Source organism: Ursus maritimus, unplaced genomic scaffold (genome assembly GCF_017311325.1).
Source record: "Ursus maritimus isolate PB19 unplaced genomic scaffold, ASM1731132v1 scaffold_21, whole genome shotgun sequence".
In the NCBI taxonomy this organism is placed as follows: Eukaryota; Metazoa; Chordata; class Mammalia; order Carnivora; family Ursidae; genus Ursus; species Ursus maritimus.
Window position 1 is genome coordinate 41,216,097 of NW_024424564.1, and position 21,015 is coordinate 41,237,111.

Sequence of the window (21,015 nt, forward strand, 5' to 3'; positions counted from 1 at the left end):
TCCAAGCAGTTTTTTAGGTTAACCGTACCCTTACCAAACCACCCAGAACTTCCACTCCTGTGTATTTACCCGAGAGAAGTGAACACACAAAGTCTTATGTGTGAATGTTCATAGCAGCTTTATTCACAAGTGCCCCAAACTGGAAACGATTCAAATATCCATCAGCAGGTGAACAGGTAAACGAACTGTGTAAACGTGCAGTACCGTCGTTCTCGGAGACAGCAAAGAATGAACTATGATACAGCCACCTGGATGGATCTCAGAATCGTTATGCTAAATGAAAAAAGCTGCACAAGAGTCCATACTGCAGGATTCCATTTATATAAAATTCTAGAAAATGCAAACTGTAATGATAAACAGAGCTGTGGCTGCCTGGGGTCAGGAACGGAGGGATCTTCTGGGAGTGTCGGAAATGTTCTGGATCTTGATTGTGGTGGTGGTTTTTTACAAAGGCATAAATCTGGCAGAACTCATCAATACGTACGCTTCAAATGGATAAAGTTTATAGTATGTAATAATGTTATTAAATTTAAGAAAAATTGGGCAAAGGAAGACAGAAAAATAGTTAAATGCATAAAACTTCATCTTTTTTCAGTGTACATTTCCTAAGCTATTCCTCGGCTGTATGTATGCTTACTAACCATTTCTCATCCCACCTTAGAATAAAAAACTTCCTCACTGTTTAACCTACATGAACATACCTTGCTATACCATCCTGTGGCTTCTTAAGAAAGTTATGATCAAGAAAATACGATTTTGTAAGATCATGTCCTGGGTAGTGAGGAAATGAGTCTGTAGTTAGAACACTGAAGACTGCAGTTACAGCAAAATTGGACAGTGGAGGGAGAGCCCCGCTTACATGTATTCTCATCATGTTTGTCATTATGTATGTGCAGTGCCCTTTTTCAGGAAGCTGAAAATAGTAAGAAGCATCCTGGCCTGAGCATGTGCTTCACCCAGACTAGTCTTTTAATTTCCGCATGACATTTTCTCAAAAAAAGCTTACTAATTGGCAAAATAGTCATTCAGGATTTTTATAAAAACTATGGGGTGTGATGGCATTTTGAAGTTTTATCATAGAGAAGTCATGGCTTATCAATCATGTTTTCACCAACACACCCATCAGTACTGCTAAAAACGTACATCCGTGTGTACTCCTACGAGTTCTTTAAAAAGTCTTTAAAGGAAATTTCTGATGCGATCATAAGCACCAAACATTCGCTGAGCCATTTTGCTGTTCATCCATTCAGTGGTCAGGTCCGTTGTGATGCCTGAGAATTGCGTTCTGGGCCTGGTAGCACAATTTATAGCGGGATCCAATCGCTTTCACCATTGTTTCGAGGTGCAGCCATGAATGCTTCCCTGCTGCATAATAATGCTCGTCTCAGGTTTCAGAAGCCGTGTTTGGCAGCCTGGTGGGACATTGCCTGAACCCTTGTCTCAAGCTGGGTGAAGTATACAACTGGAGCTGAAATCTCAACATAAATTTTAAATGATTTCATGTAAAAGGACAAACTTATCGTCAGTGAACTTTACCACGATCCAGGCCACAGTGATTTTATTTCCAAAACAGTACATCTATTACCAAGTATCGCCCAATTTATTAGTTGGCACTAAAATAACATAAATTAATTGGCAGTTTATAGTGTAAACTCAAGAAAAAGTTCATGGAGATTCAGATCAGCTGTTGTTTTTCAGCTGAATCTTGATAAATTTCCTGAGATTTAAGTACAGATTTATACTATCATAAAAAGTATAATGCCATTCGGTTTCATCTACTGACCTTTATTGAGTATCAGTAGTGGGCCCGGCGCTGTACGAGGTGTTCATACCTCACAGATTTCGTTATTTCTTTCAGCAGTGATTGTCAGGGAGCACCATATCATGTTTGCTGCCTGAATAGGTTATTTTCATCCCTGAATTGAAATGACCATGGATTTCATGACATGACTACGAGAAAAAGGTGAAGGAAGTAAATACTGAGTTTTGGTTATCGGTTCATCTTAGAGCTTAACTCCATTCAGTGACACTTAGGCATCTTGGGGTGTGTGGGTGGTGAGGATGTGTCACTGTGGAAGCATGTGCAAGAGAAAAAGAGACTGACGGCTACCTTCTTAGCCACTCAAGGGAAAGGAAGAGATACCTGGGCGAAGTTAAGGAGGCGCAGTAGCCCACACATAAGTCTAGTAGTAGGGCAAACATGAGTCCCCATTCTAAGGTCTCTGAGTAGGAGAGTGTACTGTATTCACAAGACCAGGAGAGTGAAACCCTTTTTTGGTGCAAGTCTGTGTACCCCTCTGGGGAAAAGGGAGAAAGGATAACCTTCTGATTTCACTTCCAGTTGGTAGTAACAACCTTCCAAGGTCCAGTCAGTTGGAAAGCCTGATTGCAAAGGACCTAAAAGCCTATACCTGATTGAACAGGACCCTGGATTCCTTAGGGGAAAGGACTGTGCCCTTCCCCATTTTATCTCCGGTTTGGGCACAGAGTAGGTGTTTATTCACTACTTCGTAAATGAAGAGTGAAGCAGATGAGTAAATCCACTCTTCTTTGCTTTCCCTTTCCTCCTTTCCCTTCCTTCCTGTCTTGTCCTTCCTTTTCTCCTGCTTTCTTTTTCATTTAGAACTTTTGTAATGGCTGATTTCTTTTTATGGAATGTATCTGTTTGTCCTACTCCATAAGCTCCTTGCCTGTCAGCACTGGGCATGGTTTCTTTCTTTCTTTCTTTCTTTCTTTCTTTCTTTTCTTTCTTTTCTTTCTTTTCTTTCTTTTCTTTCTTTCTTTCTTTCATAATAATATGTTAGTCACCATACAGTACATCCTTAGTTTTTGATGTAGTGTTCCATGATTCATTATTTGTGTATAACACCCAGTGCTCCGTGCAATATGTGCCCTCCTTAATACCCATCACCGGCCTATCCCAATCCCCCACCCCCCTCCCTCTGAAGCCCTCAGATTGTTTCCCAGAATCCATAGTCTCTCATGGTTCATTCCCCCTTCTGTTTACCCCCCCTTCATTCTTCCCTTCCTTCTCCTACTGATCTCCCTGCTATTTCTTATGTTCCATAAATGAGTGAAACCATATGATAATTGTCTTTCTCTGCTTGACTTATTTCACTTAGCATAATCTCCTCCAGTCCTGTCCATGTTGCTGCAAATGTTGGGTAATTGTTCTTTCTGATGGCTGAGTAATATTCCATTGTGTATATGGACCACATCTTCTTAATCCAGTCATCTGTTGAAGGGCATCTTGGCTCCTTCCACAGTTTAGCTATTGTGGACAATGCTGCTATGAACATTGGGGTGCATATGGCCCTTCTTTTCACTACGTCTGTATCTTTAGGGTAAATACGCAGTAGTGCAATTGCTGGATCGTAGGGTAGCTCAATTTTTAACTTTTTAAAGGACCTCCACACTATTTTCCAAAGTGGCTGTACCAACTTGCATTCCCACCAACAGTGTAGGAGGGATCCCCTTTCTCCACATCCTCTCCAACATTTGTTTCTTGACTGGGTGTGGTTTCTAACAACCTTCCCGGAGCAGCTGGAAATGGGTCCGCCACATAGGAGAACTGAGTACAGAATTGTTGGCTTACCTGCGAAATTAACCAGGGACGCTGGTAATTCCTAAAATGGGGTCAATATACATCCAGTAGGTTGAAGTTACTTAGGTTAGAATACCTTGGATGTGATTTTTCTTCTTTGTAGAACTTTTAACATTACCGAGAAAAAATGCTTTTACGTGTTGGTAGGCGTGGTGAGAGTATTGCTTTTGAAATGTTTAACCTGAAGGTTTTCTTCATGTTAATTAGTGAAAATAATGCGGGTTTCTTTTTTTTTTCCCCCATCTCTGTACTCATGGCTACCTAATTATTTGACATAATAGAATGTTGCATTTTGCCTTCTCCAATATCAATGAAGGTACCATTGGATACAACCAGCGGAACAGAATCGACACTCTCATGTATCTGCTGGCATACCCACAAAAACCCATGGTGAAAACAAAGACCATTGAGCTGATAGAATTTGAGAAACTGCCAGCAGGACAGAACGCGACGGTGGCCGTGATGAGTTACAGCGGCTACGATATCGAAGATGCCCTGGTTTTAAACAAGGCCTCCTTGGACAGGGGTAAGAGGGTTTTCAGAGCCTGACGCTGGAGGCGCTCTGTGCAGAATTAGATAGGAGGACAATCAGTTAAAAATCCCCTGCTGTCAAAATGGTAATGTCGGTTTCAAGTGATTTTGAATCTTATAACATACAAACAGGAGGCGGGTAGGTTTCGGTGTTGACTTTTTTAATGAATATTACATGGAGGTAATTTATTAACTGAATTACTAAATGTGGTTTTTTTTCCTTTGTTATTTTACTTTATTGGTGATTTGAGACAGTTCCTCAACAGAAAACATACAAGAGTTTATTTCCTAGCAGGAATTCTCATAAATGAAATATGGCCTTTGAATCTGTCTAGTTATATGTTCAGCAACAAACTGAAAAGGCAGTAGCAGTATTTCTGTGTTAAAGGGGATTTCTTAAAATGGTATGTCTCAACCCCATAGTGTTCATACCTTTTTGTTAGCAAAACGCTAGAAGTTAAAAACACACACACACACACACAAACGCTTAGAGTTTTTACACAACCCTTAGTCCGTTTTTTGACAGTTTACTTTTCCAAGTCACCACTTCATGGTTTGTACCCGTCACCTGACCTGAAGTCTGACTCCTCTCTTCATAATCTGTTTCTCTTTTTCCTCCCTGGCATACCCACTCTGCCTTCCCCTTCACTCTTTGTAGTTGCTAGGCAGCCATAATAGTACTCCTAGACATGTGTCTTTGGCATTAATGTTGGCTGCACTTAATTTATGCCTCTTTTTTTCCTCCAAATGACAACAGCCATGCTTTAAAACTAGATGTTTTCCTTTCTGATTAACTGGTAACGTTTATGTGGAAATCTGAAGACTTTGTGATATCTGTCAGAAACTGCACAACACAATTTAATGATCTGAGTTTACTGTCCTCCAGCTTTTCAGCTATCACCTGTAAATAAAATGTCCATTTACGCTTAGAGGGAAACACTTCTTGATTTCAGGCAGTTCACATCCCCGTTGCACTCCTGCACGTTGCAGTTAATGGCCATTGTACGGAATTTCAAGATCATGTAATGTTTCCGAAGCAGCTGGCTCTCTGAGCGGAGTTTGTTATGGCCGCGCACAATTTACTAGGGGCCACACTAACATCTTCATCTACCGTCCAGATGTAGAAACTGGTTATTTCATCACCTGGTCACCTTTGTATTTTAAAAATTACATTAGAGCACCACGGTTTTATTCAGAAATCTACTTTTTCCTGATTTTTAAGCTCCCACTCTTAGATTTCTTGTAAGAAAGAGTTCTGCCTTTGGTGGAGAATCGTAAGTGAAGGATTTTACAACCATGCATTCATCTCATCAGGAGTAGCTGGCGTTTAATCCCGAGCCACTTTCCTATTGCAGTGAACTCTGACATGGCTCAGTATATCCTGGGGAGATGAGAGAGAAGCCAGCTTAGAATAAGTGCTTGGCCAAAGGAAGAAAAAGGAAAAAAGAAAGAAACGCAGTCTCAGAATCGTGGGAGATGATATTTAGTGCCGAAGGGTTGACAGCTCTTCTGGGCAACTCTACAACTGCTGAGTCTTCTTGTGGGATTCAGTGCTGGAAGTTCTTGCTCCATCTAAAGGTTTCCTTCTGTTCATTTTGCTGATCTTTCATAATGTTTATTTAGCTTGTTAGTTGTTCTCCAGACTTTTCCCTCATCCACTAGATAAATGTGATCTAAAAATAAAATCAGAATAGACTCTGATCTTCAGGGCACAGGCACACGATTTCTCCCCTTAAAATCATTTGATTGCAGCTGCTTCTCATTTACTTCTCTGGAGAAAAGTTAATCTTTTGTTTCCTTGTTTGGGACTTCCTCTGAATGCCAAAACTAGAAAAAGGAACATTTTTCAGAGCAGGTTAGCAGAGGTGATGCACCAGAAGGATGTGTAGGAAGAATCGTGGCTGATCTGTGGATTTGGCGTGTTTTACCTCTGCCACCAACTTGCTGGGTGACCTTGGCCACGCCACTTCCCTGGACCTCATTTTGCAGCACCCGTAGCACTCGTAACACCTGTAGATGGAGGGTAAGCCAGGTGGTGTCTGGGGACCTTTCCAGTTCCCGTGTTCTGTGGCTCTGGGCTCCAAAAGAATCACAGCGACGCTCCGGTTTCTCTCGCCTTCCTCTGGCGCGGCGGGGTATAGTCCGTGCTGACACGTGGTTGTAGAGACGCCAGTGTTTATATGGACAGTGGAGGGGGAGCCCTGAGCCAGTTCTTCAGATGATCAGATCGTTATTCGGCCCATCCCAGATTATCCAAATGTAGAAGGTGTTTGGGGGTGCGGGTGTTCACTAACACCAATCTGTGTTTCTCATAGTCCTGTTGGTGGCTCTGGTTTCATTGTAGGCTTCGGGCGTTGCCTTGTATATAAAAATGCTAAATGCACACTGAAGCGCTATACCAATCAGACCTTTGATAAGGTGATGGGGCCCATGTTGGACGCTGCCACAAGGAAACCCATCTGGAGACACGAAATTCTAGATGCGGATGGTATTTGTTCTCCAGGTAAGAGCCTTTTGTAAGAAAGCATTTATAGATATACTTTTTGAAATATAAAAGTTATTCAGCAGTGTTTCTGAAAATTTGGTGAACAGAGAAGAAAAAAGATAACAACTTACAAAACCATTTTCTAACTCAGTGTGGTCATTTTTTTTTAAGGTGTTTTTTAAATTTTAGCACACAGCAGGGGGAGGGGCAGAGGGAGAGGGAAAGCATGTCCAGCGGACTCCCTACTGAGCACAGACACAGGCTTGATCTCATGACCCTGAGATCATGACCTGAGCCGAAGTCAAGAGTTGAACACTCAACCAACTGAGCCACCCATGCGCCCCAGTGTGCTCCTTTTTGATGAATTTCCCTTCCAGTCTGTTTTTCTGTGTGTACATTTCTATATAGTAGAGATCCATCCTAGCTATAATTTTCTTAAATTTTGAATCACAGAAGAGCAACTTTAAGGAATTGTTTAGAATAAGGCCATGTCCCTACATCTACGCTGGCATGTCATCATTTGTGCATTTAGCTTAGACTGACTTTATTAGAAACTTCTTCCTCTAAAAAGTGTGACTCCATTATAATTACAAACTTGTAATGAATTTTGTTGACGCCGCCCGCAGCATCTTATAGGCCAGTGTAGGAGACTGACATTGACCAAAGGATCGCATGTGAACTATGTCCAATCACAACCAGGTTAAGGAATCCTACAAAGAGCTATGAGGGCATTTGATGGCAGGAGGATCTGACCTCGGCGGGAAGTAGCCTTCCCTAAGGAAGTGAGCTGAGATCTGGAGGATGAGTGGAGTTCACTAGTGAATAGGGGAGGAGAGTGTGTTCTGAGCAGTGGGAAGGGCTTGTGTAACTATTAAGCTGCAGGACTTGATAGTTAAAACTTCCAAAAGGCCGGTGGAATTGTGGCTCATGAGGAGAGTACAGGAGAAGGTGCTAAGCGTGAATCTAGAGAGAGAAAGGGAGGGGCAGGGCCCAGACACAAGGCCTTGCAGCCGTGCTACTATTTTCATTATGATCTTAAAAGCCATGCTACAATCAGATATGCATTTTGATCATTTCAAAATACATAGCCATCCAAGCCTCACTCAAAAGCATTTTGAAGTGATCATTGTGATCACAGTGTGGAGAGAAGAGTAGAAAGGGGCCGAAACAGGGGAGACCAGCAGAGAGCTCTGGCAGCAGAGCCGGTGATGGGAGCTGCCGTGAGGTGGAGAGACAGGCTGTGTCGGGGAGGATGCTGGGAGGGAAAATCCACAGGACTTGTCGGGACGGTGCACAGATGGCGAGTCTGCGTCTGCTGTGGCGGCCATGGCCACGCGGCGCACGGCTTCCTGTCCTCCTTGCTGCATTTGTTTCTTGCAGAATTTCTTTCTCTCTTAACCTGGGTTGTGTGGCTGGGAACATAGTGCTGTGACAGTACTGTAATAGTTGGCCTTTGAGCTTATCAGGAAGAGGTGCAAAGAGAGGTAAGAACAGCAAGAAAATTAAAGAAATGTTTTGATTTCCTCATTGTCCAAGTTAAGTTGGTTGAAATAACTATTAATAAAAGTAAGTGGCCCAGACTTGTTCTAACACTCTAAGAGATCTATGAAATTGCCACTTATTGGGGTACCTGGTGGCTCAGTTGGTTGAGTGTCTGACCCTTGGTTTTGGCTCAGGTCATGATCTCAGGATCATGAGATCGAGCCCCACGTCGGGCTCTGCTCAGCACGGAGTCTGCTCAGGATTCTCTCTTTCCCCCTCTCTGCCCTTTCCCCCATTTGCACATGCGTGTACACTCTCTCTCACTAAAATGAATGAATACAATCTTTTAAAAAAATAAAATTGCCACTTACTGACATGAAGTTTCTATTGTTAGTATGGTCCCCTAAATCATTTCCTGATTTTTTACACGCTGTGTGCTGATCTGATTTTTCACATGGGCTTGCACAATCGTAGACGAGTCCTATTGAACTCTAGCACGCACTGTGTCGGCTGTTTCCTTCCTTGTGTGCATTTCGTGGACCAATCTAATCACCTGGTTGTACGCCCCAATAATGTTCGTATTCCACAGAGACGATAACAACTGGGCTGTAGTTCCCTTCTCTTTTTCTTAGGTGAGAAGGTGGAAAACAAACAAGTGCTCGTGAATAAGTCCATGCCCACAGTAACTCAGATTCCTCTGGAAGGAAGCAACGTGCCGCAGCAGCCCCAGTACAAGGACGTGCCTATCACGTGCGTATTGGTTGTGCCTCGGAAATACATAGGAAGATTCAAAAAAGAGAGAAGGGCTAGGGGAAATTAGAAGTTATGTCTTGGAGGGTTAGAGAGTAGAAATTGCAATTTGGGGTAGTGATAGCTGTCATGTGAAGACAGCATGGCATGGAAGAAAAAACTCGGCTGTGGAATCGTGTAGGCCTTCCAGCCTGGGTCTGAGTTGGGGGTCAGATAGGTAGGGGTTCTAGGTCGAGGGAACAGTGAGGTGAAGGCCCCTTGGGCAGAAGAGCACCTGGGTTTGGAGGACCAGCATACCCTGCTGGGACGAGGTTGTGCAGTACTCGGAAATTCATTCGGTAGAGAGTGATACGATCAGATTTATGCTAAATAAGTAAGTAAGTAAGTAAATAAATAAATAAAACGCACTGGCCACAGTGTGGCATCACCACCATACTGGACAATAGCTGGGTTTTAGTACCAGTTGTATCGTAGGTTACCTTATATGGATGGCGCACTCAAACTCTTGGGCTCAGTTTGTCCATCTGAACAGTGAAAGAGTCATGGTTATTAATCTCCAGATGTCCTCTGGGCTCTCAAATATAGTGAAATACGAGACTTCATGAGATGAGCAGTGGGCCAATGATAGCAGCCGCACTGTGGCATACAAGCAAAACTAAAAGAAGTAACAAGCTACTTAATCTAGCCTGAGAACTGAGTTAATTCAGTTCGTGAGGTGGGCCAGGGTGTGACATAGGAGAGCTGGATTCCTGGACGGTGGAAGGCAAATCATTCAACGCACAGCTGAGGTCTGCTCTGGGCCAGACACCGTGCCGCTTGTACCGGGGACACGGAGCTGAAAGAAACCACAGGCCTTGCCTGCAAGGAGCCACATCTAGTTAGCAAAGGCCTACAAATATACACACACAAAAGTACGGGGAATATCATGATCGTCGTGGCTTAATTGAGAACGTTCCCTGTAACAGTTACTGTTCTGGGCATTTTACAGGTGTTAGCTCATTTGTTCTTACCACCACCCTCTGAACCAGGCTGTCTTAATGGCCTTGTTTGAAAGACATAGAAACAGAGAGGTTAAGTAATTTACCAAGGTCACACAGCTACAAATGGCAGTCAGGATTTGAACTCACGTGGTTTGGCTTCAGAGCTCAACTCCTGCCCACTATGCTAAATGCTGCTTACTGTGGGTGCCATGGATTTGTGGAGTGGGAGCACAGGGGTAAAGTGGGCCCTCCGCTTAGGGGAGGGGTCAGAACCCTTGCACCCAATCCTACAAAACAAAAAGCTGTTTCAGAATGACAAAGGTGGTTATGCTAGCTGGTTTTCTTCCTGTCCTGGAGGAAGAGATCTTTTTTCCTCTTCAAAAGCTTGCCGCTCCTCCTCTTGGGTTCTTCATTTAATCTAGTCTTTTAGGGACGTGACTGTGATTTTCTCTTCTGTCCTTCCATATCTTCAACCAGTTTTCTATCGATCTCCTTCCCTACAGGCTAGAAAGTGTGCTCACATATTTCTTATCTTTAAAAGAAAATGAAACCGTCCTTGGGGCTCTATGATCCTTCCAAGCTGCCAGTCTTGCTCTCCAAGCATCCCGTTTCCTCGTCTGCAATAAGGGAGTAGCCGTGTGTGAATAATATATGTGATGTGGGTTACATCGCCTTACGCCTGCCTCATCATAAGTGTTCAGTAAATGTTAGCCATGTCAGACTAGGACTGTAAAAGGGAAATTGTAACCTTTGAATTTAATGTTGAAAAACAAAAGGCACGTTTCAGAGTCCAGAATGGCAATGTCAAAACATTCTGTGGTTGACATTAAATAAAATATGGCCTATGAGCAATAGGTTCACAAAGGGCAGCTTGAAACTGTTTTGGTGACTTCCTCTTATTATTAGCTACAAAGGGGCAACGGATTCGTACATTGAAAAAGTGATGATCTCTTCAAATGCTGAAGATGCTTTTCTGATCAAAATGCTGCTGAGACAGACCAGGCGTCCAGAGATTGGAGACAAATTCAGCAGCCGTCATGGGCAAAAAGGTAACTTGTGTCGTTCCTCAACTTGTTTATAAAACTGAAAATAGTATTTATTAACCACATACGTGAGAAATGTTGTATGACCTTCCCCTGTTAAGAAAATTTAGTCCGTCGGAAAAATTATTACATTGTTATCAAAATTATGCTTGTTTTATCTCTTAGGTTAACCTGTTTATATTTTAATGGCATTGAAAAAATGTACCGCAGGATTGCCTCTCTTTGCCTTTGTTTCATTCTTTCGCAGCTGCTCCCCAGGTTATGATTATGAGTCCATTCTAGATGAGGTACCTACTGAAGTACAGGTAGCTGTTTGGAAAAGTAAATAGCAACACCTGTTCTTTATGGAAGGTGCGTATTTGCAGTACTGCCTGTTGGGCCGCAGTATCGTGGGATGTCAGCACGAGGAGGTGCCTCCGGGCCCTGTGTGGAGCCGTGAGCCGGTGTGGACCCTGGGTGTCAGGCAGCCAGGCTGAGGTACCCGCTGGCCGGCCGCGGAGTGTGTTTCAGCCCAGGCCTCCTGACGCCGGTGCAGCGCCCTGCCGGCTGCCCAGTGGTCCCTCGCCTGGGTGAGTTTCTCCACCTGATCCCGCCGGCGAGCCCCACTCCTTGCTCGTGGTTGCCGATGAGTTTTTATGCATCCGTGGCTTTGTTTTGTCTTGTTTTTATCTTCAAGAAACAGCACTGTGTCGCTACTGATTAACTCATTTTCAGTAGGGTCCCTTTTAGTGCCTGTCCATCACGTTTCCGAATGGAACGCTAGCCCCAGGGGTTGAACTGTGTCTGTGTCTGCCATTTAACTAGTTTAAGAACAGCAAGAGCAGCTAACACTTTCGTGGCACTTACTGCGTGCCTGGCAGTGTTCTTTGCACTTTCCATATACTGACGCGTTGGCTTCTCACACAGTCCTGGGAGGTCAGGGCTGTTTTCATCTGCATCTTACAGATGAAGAAACAGAGGCACAGTGACATGAGTGGCTTGCCCGGTGTCCCCAGTCGGTGGTAGAACTGGTTTTTGAACCCTAGCAGTCTGGCTCCGTGATCACTGGGTCACAGACGTTGGTTGTCATGTCCTCTGCTCTCCAACTCTGTGTCTCTTCTTTACTCATAAATTCCTAGTGCGATGTCTTCTTGATTTTAATTGATTGGTCTGAAGATAGTTGCCTGTTATGTTCTTGCTGATGTCAATTTTTATTTGGTCTGAGCAAGTATATAAAATACTACTATTTGTTTAGTCAAATGAATAGAGCCGTAGTTGTCCTTCCTTCCATCAATGAAATTGTTCCAGACTAAGATGACTGTTTCATGAAAAACACTTTTAGTTCAGTTGACAGACACAAGATTATTTTAGCCTGTCTGTATCTTATTTTTAAAAAATTGATTTTATTCATGTGAATTTGACACTTCTTCTTCATGCGATTCCCTAAGATGCTAACTCTTGATACCGTTTCAGTGTTTGTAAGAATTTCTTGAGATTCTAATGTTTTCTACTACTTACCAGTGAAAATCAAACTCTCTGTACTGAAACTCTTTCTCCCTCTCTCTGGTCTAAACAGTTTCTGAGATGTACTCCTGAGTCACTCTGGGGTAACCCCATAATCTTGTTCACAGCCTCTACTTTCCTTGAGCTGTTCCCTGCATAAGGGCAAAGCTTGACACTCTTCTTGTAAAATGTTGGCACTGGGTGTGTTACAAGAGTGCACACTCTAAGAGAAGGTCCCCACTCTGAATCCATTTATCAACTTCAGATATCCCAAGTCGTCATTTATTCCCCTGGAGTGTTGTGCGAAGAGTGGAAGGTTGGCAGACATTTCAGTGATTAGGCACTGTGTCCTAACTCCACGAAACTTGAGGACAGGGATCATGTCGTTAAATTTTCGTGAAGCCTGATAGAGCCTTTCTCATGGAGGGTACCTAATAGGTAGTTGATAACGGTTGAAGATATGAATAAATTGAAGGTAGGAAAGTGAGACAGATTGGGTACTCTTGATGGATTGATTTTACTCAGGTTTTCGTTTATACATAATATGTGAGTGTGTATGTGTATAGTGTAGACAAAGCAGTACTTTTGAAAATGAGAAACTCACTTGTTAGTAAGCTGCTGTAAATACAGACTTCTACAGGTACAGGTAAAATGTCAGTGGGTCTTTGTGCTCTGATATTTTTTCAAACTATTAATATGATAGGGATAATGTTCATTGACAGAAGCGTTTCCAGTCTGCAGTGGTCTGAAAGAGCAGATTTTGGAGATCGGTTCAGCCTTCGTGGGGCTTGACTTGTACATCTCTCTGAAACAGAAAGAAGCCCTCCTGGGGTTAGGTGACCTTTCACTTGTAGTGAGGAGTTTATCTCGCTAGTTTTCGTTTCCAGATGGCTTTTAATCCAAGGATGAAAACCTTCTGATTAGCCTTGATTCCCTTGATACCCCCTTCTCTTACAGCTTCATCAGATTTATTGAAAAGATTGGGGGGAAATGGGCAAACAAGTAGTGTAAGTCTTAAGAGAGTGATGGAAGGAATGATGGAGGACCCGTACCTGAACATTATTTTTGTTTCTTTTAAGTATGGTTTTTTTAATTAAATAATAAATGCACATGGTTTAAAAGGTCAAATAGTACAAAAAGGGGGATTTGAACTGAAAAAAATATCAATCCCTGCCTTTTCTCCAGTTCTGCTTCCCAGAAACAATTTCTTCTCATTTTTACCTTCGTATTTCAAAATAATATTTTTAAGCAGCTATATAGTCATTCATCCACTTTAGAGATTACCTGTTGATTTTCTGTTATGCTAGGGGCTGGCACTTCGCTGCCTTCCTTTCTCACTCCCCACCTCCATTCCCTGCACAGATTCATCATAATTTGGGGTTACTTAATTATTTAAATTGCATTATTATGACCACATAAATATTGTTCACCCCAAACCAAGTAGTTGAGTGCATTTTTTCTGTTGTATAACTGTACTTTTTCAGAAGTTAATAATTACCTCGTTTTAAAGATTTGCTTTATTTTCTTATTCCTGTTACCATTCTTCTATACCATCAACAGCCTCTCAACACGATTTCCCACATGATCAGTGGTCTGTTAGGGCCATTCCCTTCCCCCCCCAAAAGACCTCCTCTACAGTGCCCCCATTCTTCCTGCTCCCCACACTGCAGTGGTTTTCCTCTGAGCCCCAGCTTTGCAGCTGGTGTGTTCAGAATGGATCCCCACAGGCCACAGGAGCGCAGGGCAGAGCCTGGCTCAGCAGAGGCCCCAAACAGCCTCATCTCATGGGCTCCAGAGATATTTTTAAGACTTGGTTAGAAAGTACTCTGTATTAGTTTTCTGTAACCAAGTACCACAGACTGAGGGCTTAAACAACAGAAATTAATTTTCTCACAGTTCTGGAGGCTGAAGTCCAAGGTCAAGGTTGTGGCAGGTTTGGCAGAAACCCTCTTTCAGTGGCTTTCAGGCAGCCATGTGGTCCCATGCAGTGTGCCCTCACGCAGTCTTTTCTCTGTGCACCTGTACCCTGATGGCTCTCCCTCTTCTTACAAGGACACCAGCCATATTGGATTAGGGCCCACCCCATGACCTCATTTAGCCTTAATATCCTCTTTAAAGACCCTGTCTCCAAATAGGGTCACATTCTGAGGTCTCCTTGGGGTTAGGACTTCAACATAGGAATCTAGGGGTAGGGGACACATTCCATAAGACACTCTAGCTCTGCTCAGTGGTAGTCATTTATGAAATTCCCATTTGAGCCCCTGTTTCTTGGCTCGTCCCATGTCATCCCCAGTCCCCACCCCTACCACAGTGGAATAGTCTGTTGATTTAATTGCTGAGAAAGGATGCACAAGAGGTACATTTTATAAGATTGTGTGTGTTTGAACATGTTCTATCCTCCTACTTGATTTATCCTCTGGTTGGTTATAGAATTCTAGATTGAAAAATTCTTTTCTCTAAGGATTCTGATGACATTACTGCATTATCATCTAGATTCCATGTTACATTATTCTTACTGATCTGTGTGTGTGTGTGTGTGTGTGTGTGTGCGCGCACGCACCGTTTCACTGTCTTTCCCTTCCTCCCTCTCTCACTTCCTCCCCCCCCCCGAAAGCTTTTACTATCTTCCTTCTCTTCTTGGAATTCTGAATTTTCATTCCTTGACCTAGGAAATCAAGTACAGTCTTATCTGGAAGTTCAAGTTCCTTCCATTTTCGGACATTCTCTTATATTATTTTGTTGATAATTTCCCTTCATCATGTTTCTTGTACCCTCATTGTCCATTTCCTTATCTTCTTGATTTTGTTTATAGGAGATTTGATTTTTATTTTCCAGATTTTTTTTACCCTATTATATTTTAATTTCTAATTAAAAATTTAAATTTAATTTATAGTCTTTTTTTTTTATAGCTGTGAGTGTATATTTTCAGTATTATTTTTAGTTTTAGTTTTTTGGGTTTTTTTTCTTTTCAGCTTTCTTCTATTCCTAATTATCTATATTTCTTGAGAGGTTTCTTCCCCTCCTGTGTGTTTTAGGGTCTGATTGTCATTCTTGGGAGCTTTCCTCTAATACCTGGTATACCCATGAACCCTAAAAAGCAATTGGAAGCTTTATGGCCCAGGAATAGAATTTGTTGACACTGGTGGACATGACTGTAGGGGGATCAGGATGCCAGTCAGTTTCTACATAGTAGGATCTTTCTAACTTCTACTGGAAGTTTGGAGTATTTAGGGGACAGTTTTAAGACTCAGCTGACCTTCAGGGATCCAGATAGGGGCAGGGGGCTGGGCCTACTTTTTAGTGCACAGACTTCATTTAATCCCACGGTATCAGGCTGGCTGCTCATGCCACCATCTGCTGTGCTTGCTTGGGTATTGGGGTCACTGTGGCTCAGTTTCTCAAGTAAGGGTTGGGGAAAAAGTAGTTTCCTGGCTGTACGGGGCGGGGAATAGAAAGTCAGGGCTCAACGATTTCTTTTCTTTTCTTTTTTTTTTTTTTCTTTGAGAACATAAATAGATCTTTATTTTTTTTTATTATAATAATATTTTTTATTATATTAGTCACCATACAGTACATCCCTGGTTTTTGATGTAAAGTTCGATGATTCATCAGTTGCATATAACACCCAGTGCACCATGCAATATGTGCCCTCCTTAATGCGATTTCTTATTCAGACATTTATTTCTATGGATATTAAGTATCTTCTAAGTGTCTGGTACTATTCCAAGCCCTGGTAATAAGCAGTGAACAAAACAGACAAAATTCCAGTCCATGGGGGACTGACATTCTTGTAGGCAAGAGAGATAATAATACGCTTTGAGATAAAATAAAAGGGGAGAATAGGAAGCATGTGGGGGGAAGGCATGTGGTCAGTAGTTGAAATCTTGGGTACAATGGTGGAGGAACTGCACCTTCTTGAAAAGGTGGCATTGAGAGAAGTAAGGGAGCAGACCCTACCTGGCCAAAGAGCACTGGAGGCAAAAGGAAGGCCTGGGGGCCAGAGGCCCGACCAAGAGTGATGGAGCTGGAGGACCCTCCAGGGGGCTGCAGACCAGGCTGGCTGGAGCAGAGCCAGCAAGCACTGAGTCGTCAGAGCCACTCTGTGAACTTTGGCTTTTACTCTGAGTAAGATGGACAGCTGCTGGAGGAGTCCGAGCAGATGAGAGAGATGATGCGACTTACTACGGCTACAGTGATGAAAACAGACTGGGGGTCAAGGGAGGGGCATGGTCCCAGCCAGATGCTCTTACCGTAACCCAGGCCGTAGTTGGCGGTGAGTGGGAAAAGCATGATGATGGCGAAATAGTGAGAAGGGATCAATCTGGACAAAGTAGCACCCACTGGGATTGCTGATGGCTTGGGGTGACTGAGCTCTACACCTCATCCCGCTTTTCATCGTACTTTGTCTGTTTCCTGAGCTCGGGGGGGGGTATGGGAGGGCATCAGTGCGCAGCTCCGTGCTTCTCTGCAGGCACTTGGGTTTATCTTCCTCCTTCTGCTAAGCCACTTACTGTTCTTTACTCCTCAGCTTTCCCCTCTGTATCATTATCTCTTGCCTATTCTTTTTCTTATAGGTTTACACCTTAATTTTTTTCAACTCTAGTGTTAGGTTTGGAGAAGGAGTGGAGCTAAACATAGGTGTTTCAGCGGCCATGTTTACTGGAAACCCCTGTGTCTGCTTGACACAAGAGTGCTTAGTGTGCTTGGGGTTTTTTACTGCAATTTGTAGAACTAAAGTCAAAATGATTATTATTTCTAAACGAAAGGTGAGAGGAATATTTAGAGCGCCAAACTTTTGTGTGCTGACCAGAGCTTTGCCTCTAAGGCTTCTTGGTTTCATTGGCTATGTGAATCATTTCTAATATTGAAAACTAACTTTAAAATATTTAAAGCTCACACACTGAGAATTTTGACCTAAATGTAACAATCATCGTAAGTGTAGTCTAGATCCATCTTCCTGGAATAAGGATTCTCTTAGCTTATCTTCAGCAGGTTGCTTTCCACCTTGTGTGTGGCCCGTGAGGGGAGCCCCTGCTGCTTTCCAAGGCAGCCTGCTCTGTGGTGGCACCGTTGTGATGGCTCTGTGGAGCCTGAGCGCACTTCTCTCTAGCATGCACCCGTCGTTCCGCCCTGTCCCAGGCGGGTCCTGAATGGACACCTTACCCTTGTCTTCATGGCTGCCCTCTGTGCAGCATTTAAAGAAGGCCTTCAGGTTGGGAAAAAGTAGAACAAAGAGGTAGACGTCTTGAGCCCTAACCAAGTGAGCTGTTTTATCTCTTTATGCCTTGGTCTCTCGTCTTTGAAATGGGGACAGTTTCCTAGGAGTTGTCACTGGGATTAAAGGAACTGGTATGAGTGAAGCAGTGAACCCCGTGTCTGGTGCACAGCCAGCAGCCGGTAAAGGCAAGCTGCTGCCGTTGTTCCATCCCAGGTCCCTTGGAGACCAGGCAGGAAAGGAAGGCTCGGAGCCTGGGTGAGTTGGAGGCGGGCGGGTCCTGTGAAATGGGTGGGCGAGTCAGCGGGGCTTGTTGACCAACAGGAACAGAGAAGAAGGAGGCCCTGTGCCTGGTTTTAAGCTTGGTAAGGGAGGACAGCAGTCACAGAGCAGCTTTGTCTCATTGAACTTGAGGTGACAGAGGATCATCTCAAGTGTGTATGTCATTAACTCGTTCGTTGATCGAGCTTTCACCGTGTCCCAGGCAGGCACTGTTCTAGACACTGGAAACGCAGTGGTAAATGGGACTGACACGGTCTCTCCTCTCCTGGAATTGGTGTTCTCCTGGGGGAAGAAACAGAAGAAAAGTAAACGAAAATATGAACGTGATCATTTAAGATAGTGTTAAGCACTGTGAATGGAAGATGATGTGAAAGAGTGACTGGTTTGGGGGTGACGGGGTGCGCTTTGAACTGATGACCAGGAACAGTCTCATGGAGGAAGTGACATTGGAAGGATGAGAAGGAGCCAGCCAAGCAGAAGTCTGAAACAATTAAGTCCAGGAGCCCTGAGGCATGAGTGAGCTTGGTATCTTCAAGGGACAGAATAAAGGCCCTTCTGGCTGGTGCAGCCTGGAGTAGCGGAGCGCTCTGGGTGAGAGAAGTGGAAGGGGCACATCACGTAGGAACTTGTTCCTCATATGCTGGGAGCCCGTAGGGCTGTTGGGTGATGAGTCGAAGACAGGCACAAGGAGATCGAACGTCCAGTCTAAGAGAGCCGCCTGGATGCCTGCGGAGAGTGGATTGGAGGTGAGCAAAGAGGGAAGCAGGGCGACTGTTCGGTGGTCCAGGCAGAGCGGATGATGGCGTGTGCTCTGGAGGAGCACTGCAAGAATGGGGGGAAGGGATGCCCTCGAGGTGTGCTCTGGAGGTCCTGCCGTTAGGACTTGCGGGTGGCTGAGGTGTTGGGGAAGGAGGGGCAGGAGCTGAAGGCGAGGGTGAGGCCTGAGCTGCTGCTGCTGCTGTTCATCACGCAGCGGGGGCCTGGGGAGGACATGCTGGGAGGTAGGCAGGGGCAGGGCTTGAGGACTGGGGCCTCCGGTCCGAGGGCCCCTGGGAGACTCCAAGTGAAGATGTTGGGTGGGCACTTGGACATAGAGTCTGGAGCTCCAGGGAGGGGCTGAGGCTGCAGATAAAGTGTGGATGTCATGAGCATCTAACTTACAGCGTTTTTTACCGTCTGCATTATTAATAAGCTGCAAGCATTTTCATTCCATCCTTAACCTTTGCGGTCTAATTGGTATTGTTACTCGTACTCTGTAGAACCAGAACTTTGAGGCTCAGAAAGGTGATGAGTGGCTTGCCCACTACAGCTCAGTGCTGCCAGAGCCAGGATTCGAACCCAGTTTTTTGATCTGAGTGCATTTCCCATTCTGTTAAATCTGGTTAAAGGTGACTCTTGTCTCTTCTGATATCCCATGGTTACTCTGCCCCCAGATTGGCATATTCCGAGGGAATCCCCCTTTGGGAGAAACAATCTTTTCTTGAAACTGAAACCTAATATTTCTTACATCTTTTCAGTATCTCCTCCTTAAGGTGGTCATTTTCTCAAAATTTGCCTTCTTGGATAAGCAGGTTTACACGGCTCTCCTCTGCCACCAGTCTGGAGTAAATACTAATCCCCGCACACTTTGTTCCAGAAATACCTGCCAAACCCCCATATTAACACATACTCCTAACATATAGCTGTGTTTGTCAGGAATCCCTTCCCTTCTAGAATCAACTCATTGCAACAGTCCCCATTCCCTTCCTTAGTCAGTCCTCTGGCCAAGCTTTCATTGCCTTGATTAAAATTCTATCAAGAATTTGAACAGATATTGAAAGGAAGTAAATTGTTGAGCCCTCAACTTTGACCATCCTCCTGATCCCTCTGGCTAGCTGGGATAGTTAGGGCCCTGGGGGACGGTGAGGACAGTGAGCTGGTTTGGAACATTCACGTGCAGCAGACATAGCTGTTGGCATCTTCAAGGAACCATACGACGCAGCCCTTAGTGTGGGGCCCGAAGAGGAACTGCTTCCGGCCTGGGAGAGCTGGATGTTGGCAAGTGGGACGTGAAGGGATGGAGAAGGCAGTCCCCAGCCTCGGCCATGCTCTCTTTGGTTGTCATGCAATGAGCCGACAAAGTTCTCTAGTGCTGGGAGTCTTCAGGGTATGTGGGTCACTCCATGCGCGATTCCTGCAGTGATTTGGTTCTCTTCTGGCCCGGACACTTGCCAGATGAAGATCAGCGTTAGCTGGACTTTGTTTTCACGCTCGGAAGTCAGGATTGTCTGGAAATAGTATTTGGTCCTTCGTAGCGTCACCTGCAAGTGGACACATATGTAGGCTCTGTGAGAAAATGTAAAGATTGTTTTGATTTAATGTATCTTTATGCCCATCTCTTTTTTCCTCTTGCACAGAGAGCATTGTATTTGTTATCTTCGATGTTCAGAAAGCAGTGTGGCCCTGCAGTTTGCCTGTCATCCTTTGCTAGTAGTTTACCTTGACGAAGCTGTTGTGAGCAAGGATTCTTTCGGGGCTTCTTAAAATACCCTCTCCAGCAATTAGAGGGGACTTCAGAATCTAGTTTCACAGAAATGAGTGTCTGTCCTGCTCAAACCTGATCAGCTCAAAGGTGGTGGGTCATGAGTAGCTGAGGGAAACAAACGTGGAGTGGAGGCTCCCCGGCTGCAGTTCTGTGCCGGGTGTCTGTCGTGCCAGCTCAGGAGGCAGATGGAAGAGGACAGAGCGGGTGGTGAACTGGAGCAGGAGCCTAGCGCCAAGTCGTTGGGAGCCCGCATCCGTGCTGGCGACCAGCGGCAGTGAGGTCACTGGTTGGAGAAGGCCCGTTGAAGAGTCAGCAGGTGCTGTTACAACCGTGACAGCCTCGTAAGCAGCATCACCTGCTAGGACCTCGGGAGTGGAGGAGCGCTAAGCAGAGAACCAAGTGTGGAGGAAGAAGGAAATAATTGATGAAGAAGAGGGTATCGCCTCCCGCCTTTGCTCACAGCACGCTTTAGATAAGGGCTTTCCAGTAGTCTTCTAGTGAGAAAGTCACAAAATTTGGAGAAGTACAGCCCTTCTTTGGGTCTTTGTGAGGCCTGGTAGGTATCTCATCCGTAAATGCCACTGAGTCCGCTCCCCCCAAAAGAGCTGGGCCTTGAATCCAGAATCTCTAGAGCGGT

The 21,015-nt window shown here is 44.4% G+C and overlaps 1 protein-coding gene across 1 annotated transcript in view; it reads left to right on the forward strand.

The window, feature by feature from the left end:
* The window catches only part of POLR3B (RNA polymerase III subunit B), a 109,578-nt gene that overhangs the window by 68,005 nt on the left and 20,558 nt on the right, over nt 1–21,015 (forward strand). The window contains exons 20-23 of the mRNA XM_008705658.2: nt 3,921–4,130; nt 6,480–6,638; nt 8,735–8,852; nt 10,739–10,881. Of these exons, the coding sequence (XP_008703880.1) occupies nt 3,921–4,130; nt 6,480–6,638; nt 8,735–8,852; nt 10,739–10,881 (630 nt within the window). The remainder of the gene's footprint in view (nt 1–3,920; nt 4,131–6,479; nt 6,639–8,734; nt 8,853–10,738; nt 10,882–21,015) is intronic.